This window comes from Neophocaena asiaeorientalis, unplaced genomic scaffold, assembly GCF_003031525.2.
Source record: "Neophocaena asiaeorientalis asiaeorientalis breed wild unplaced genomic scaffold, Neophocaena_asiaeorientalis_V1.1 scaffold302, whole genome shotgun sequence".
In the NCBI taxonomy this organism is placed as follows: domain Eukaryota; kingdom Metazoa; phylum Chordata; class Mammalia; order Artiodactyla; family Phocoenidae; genus Neophocaena; species Neophocaena asiaeorientalis.
The window spans coordinates 1,104,690-1,108,607 of NW_020174038.1; the positions used below are offsets into that span (position 1 = coordinate 1,104,690).

The 3,918-nt window shown below is 52.0% G+C and overlaps 1 protein-coding gene across 4 annotated transcripts in view; it reads left to right on the plus strand.

Annotated features, from left to right (window-relative positions):
• ZNF133 (zinc finger protein 133) overlaps positions 1-3,544 on the plus strand; it is a 27,651-nt gene extending 24,107 nt beyond the window's left edge. For 3 of the 4 annotated variants that reach the window (XM_024753726.1, XM_024753728.1, XM_024753729.1), the window contains one exon: positions 1,637-3,544. In XM_024753726.1, coding sequence (XP_024609494.1) covers positions 1,637-3,393 — 1,757 coding nt within the window. In that variant the 3' untranslated portion in view covers positions 3,394-3,544. The remainder of the gene's footprint in view (positions 1-1,636) is intronic. The other variant, XM_024753727.1, reaches the window with a different exon arrangement.
• The last annotated feature ends 374 nt before the right edge of the window (positions 3,545-3,918 follow it).

Genomic DNA, 3,918 nt, shown 5'->3' on the forward strand with positions numbered 1-3,918 from the left:
AACATTTCTTGCATCTTCTCGATCTTTGCCTCCATTCTTTTTCCGAGGTCCTGGATCATCTTCACTATCATTATTTTGAATTCTTTTTCTGGAAGGTTGCCTATCTATCTCCCCTTCATTTAGTTGTTTTTCTGGGGTTTTATCTTGTTCATTCATCTGGTATATAGCCCTCTGCCTTTTCATCTTGTCTATCTTTCTGTGAATTTTTTTTTTCCCCCCACAGGCTGCAGGGTTGTAGTTCTCCTTGCTTCTGCTGTCTGCCCTCTGGTGGATGAGGCTATCTAAGAGGCCTGATGGGAGGGACTGGTGGTTGGTAGAGCTGTCTGTTGCTCTGGTGGGCAGAGCTCAGTAAAACTTTAATCCACTTGACTGTTGATGGGTGGGGCTGGGTTCCCTCCCTGTTTGTTGGTTGTTTGGCCTGAGGCAACCCAACACTGGAGACTACCTGGGCTCTTTGCTGGGGCTAATGGCGGACTCTGGGAGGGCTCACGCCAAGGAGTACTTCCCAGAACTTCTGCTGCCAGTGTCCTTGTCCCCATGGTGAGCCACAGCCACCCCCCACCTCTGCTGGAGACCCTCCAACATTAGCAGGTAGGTCTGGTCAGTCTCCCCTGGGGTCACTGCTTCTTCCCCTGGGTCCCGTTGCACACACTACTTTGTGTGTGCCTTCCAAGAGTGGAGTCTGTTTCCCCCAGTCCTGTCGAAGTCCTGCCATCAATTCCTACTAGGCTTCAAAGTCTGATTCTCTAGGAATTCCTCCTCCTGTTGCCGGACCCGCAGGTTGGGAAGCCTGACGTGGGACTCAGAACCTTCACTCCAGTGGGTGGACTTCTGTGGTATAAATGTTCTCCAGTCTGTGAGTCACCCACCCAGCAGTTATGGGATTTGATTTTACTGTGATTGCGCCCCTCCTACCGTCTCACTGTGGCTTCTCCTTTGTCTTTGGATGTGGGTTATCTTTTTTGGTGAGTTCCAGTGTCTTCCTGTCAGATGGTTGTCCAGCAGCTAGTTGTGATGCTGGTGTTCTTGCAAGAGGGAGTGAGAGCACGTCCTTCTACTCCGCCATCTTGGTTCCTCCCCCTGGGGAAATTTTTATTTAGATTAATTACAGAAGTTAACAGGGCTTGAATTGGTCAGGGGCACCAGTCACTGGAGGGCCTAGACTCTGTTTGTGTTGTTTATTGCTGAAAGCCTACTGCGTTGTAGAAATCCTGGTACAAAGTAATCCTCTAATGAATATTTGTTAGTGGGGCGGGACACTCCAGTTCAGGTGTTTTTGCTCGTGATCTCTTTAACCACGACTATGCTGCCTCCTCCGCCAGGGGTCCTCCAGTCTGAATGACTGCTCTCCTTCCACCCCATTCTCCTAGGGAAATAGGGGAGACAAAGACCCTTCCACGAGGGTTCTGTGGTTAGATCTCTCTGTCATAGAATACCATTTGGGCCCAGTTTCTATCACTGTGGTGGCTGGGCCTTAGGAGGTAAATGTAGCAGGTCCTATGAAGGAAGTCTTGCCGGGTAGCCCATAAGTTCTAAGCGTTTGGAAGAACAGGGAATCAAGTCTTAACATCAGATGAGGCAGAACTGCTCTGGCTGCCTCGGGTCTCAGCTCTGACTCACGCTTCTCTCTCTGCAGCAGAACCAAAGCCAGAACTCCACCTCGGTCCCTTCTGCCCTCCGGACTTCTCCAGTCAGCAGCTCCACATGCAGCACATGCTGTGTAGTCACCCTCCCTGGATCTTCACATGCTGGTGTGCAGAAGAGCCTGTCCGGCCAGGAGCTCCATGCCCTGGGGACCAGCGGCAGCAGCAGCAGCAGCGAGCCTCTGATGGAAGTCCCTGGAACGACAAAGCAGAAGGTCAGGAGAGACAAGGCACCCAGACTTTGTTCAGAAAGACAAAGAAAAGGACTTCAGGTGCGTTCCCCAGGCCGCCACCCCAGCGGCAGCCGGTCAGCTCTGGGGATGGCATCCAAGGCGTGGAGGGAGTGGCCAGCCCAGCTCAGACGGGGAATCCCGAGGAAACAGACAGACTGTTGAAGAGGATAGAAGTCTTAGGATTTGGAACAGTCAACTGTGGGGAGTGTGGCCTGGGCTTCAGCAAGATGACAAACCTGCTCAGTCACCAGAGGATACACTCAGGGGAGAAGCCGTATGTGTGCGGGGTGTGTGAGAAGGGCTTTAGCCTAAAGAAAAGCCTTGCCAGACACCAGAAGGCACACTCGGGGGAGAAGCCCATCGTGTGCAGGGAGTGTGGGCGAGGCTTTAACCGGAAGTCAACACTCATCATACACGAGAGGACACACTCAGGTGAGAAGCCTTACATGTGCGGCGAGTGTGGGCGAGGCTTCAGCCAGAAGTCAAACCTCATCATACACCAGCGGACACACTCTGGGGAGAAGCCCTACGTGTGCCAGGAATGTGGGAAAGGCTTCAGCCAGAAGTCAGCTGTCGTCAGACACCAGAGGACGCACTTGGAGGAGAAGACCATCGTGTGCAGTGACTGTGGACTGGGCTTCAGCGACAGGTCGAACCTCATCTCACACCAGAGGACACACTCCGGGGAGAAGCCTTATGCCTGCAAGGAGTGTGGGCGGTGCTTCAGGCAGAGAACCACCCTTGTCAACCACCAGAGGACACACTCCAAGGAGAAGCCTTATGTGTGTGGCGTGTGTGGGCACAGCTTCAGCCAGAATTCAACCCTCATCTCACACAGGCGGACACACACTGGGGAGAAGCCTTACGTGTGTGGGGTGTGTGGGCGAGGCTTTAGTCTCAAGTCACACCTCAACAGACACCAGAACATACACTCAGGGGATAAGCCCATTGTGTGTAAGGACTGTGGGCGAGGCTTCAGCCAGCAGTCAAATCTCATCAGACACCAGAGGACACACTCAGGGGAAAAGCCCATGGTGTGTGAGGAGTGCGGGCGAGGCTTCAGCCAGAAGTCAAACCTCGTTGCACACCAGAGGACACACTCAGGGGAAAAGCCGTACGTGTGCAGGGAGTGTGGGCGAGGCTTCAGTCACCAGGCAGGTCTCATCCGACACAGGCGGAAACACTCGAGGGAAAAGCCTTACACGTGCAGGCAGTGTGGACTCGGCTTTAGCAATAAGTCAGCTTTAATCACGCACAAATGGGTACACTCGGAAGAGAAGCCCTGTTTATTCAGAGAGTGTGGCCAAGGCTTTCCCCAAAAGTCACACCTCATCTTACATCAGATGACACACCAGGGCAGGAAGCCTTATGTGTGCAAGACGTGTGGACAGGGCTTCAGCCAGAAGTCTCACCTCAGCAGACACAGGAGGATGAAGTCCGCCCACCACAAACTGCGACTTCAGTCTGACCCCGAGGCCTACTCGGAGCAATCTTCTGACCCCTTGCACTCTCTTTGAGAGTGAAGACAGTGGTGAGGACTGGATAATCAAACATCTTCCACTTTCATGAAACGCATTCCGTAAGTGGTCAAAGGACATTTGCCCTCGTTTACTTCCTCCATGCGAAGTCTTCAAGTTTTGTGGTCTTTTGTTCTAATAAACTGCTTCTTTACAAACCTTCGCTATGTATTTCATTCACTCCTCTATAAAGGTAGGGAATAAGGAGTGTTAACGGAAACCTTAAGCTGCTGAGTCCACTATTCCGTAAAAATTCAATTCCTTGTAAGACATAAGAACTGAGTCACTCCGTATTTATTGGAAAAGTCTGGTCCCCTGTATAGGGAGAGAATCTGGGGCCTGTATTCAGGGCATTTAGGTGAGGGGAGGGAATCTTCCAGGAAATATGGCTTCCCCTAGCCATTCCTCTCATCTGCAGCCCCCTTTCTTGCCCCTCTCCTCCTGGCTCTGAAACATCTACGTTGTTGCCTTTGCTGAATCATCCCCTAACTACCTTTATTGCTTTTTTTCAGGCTTTAGTCCTAG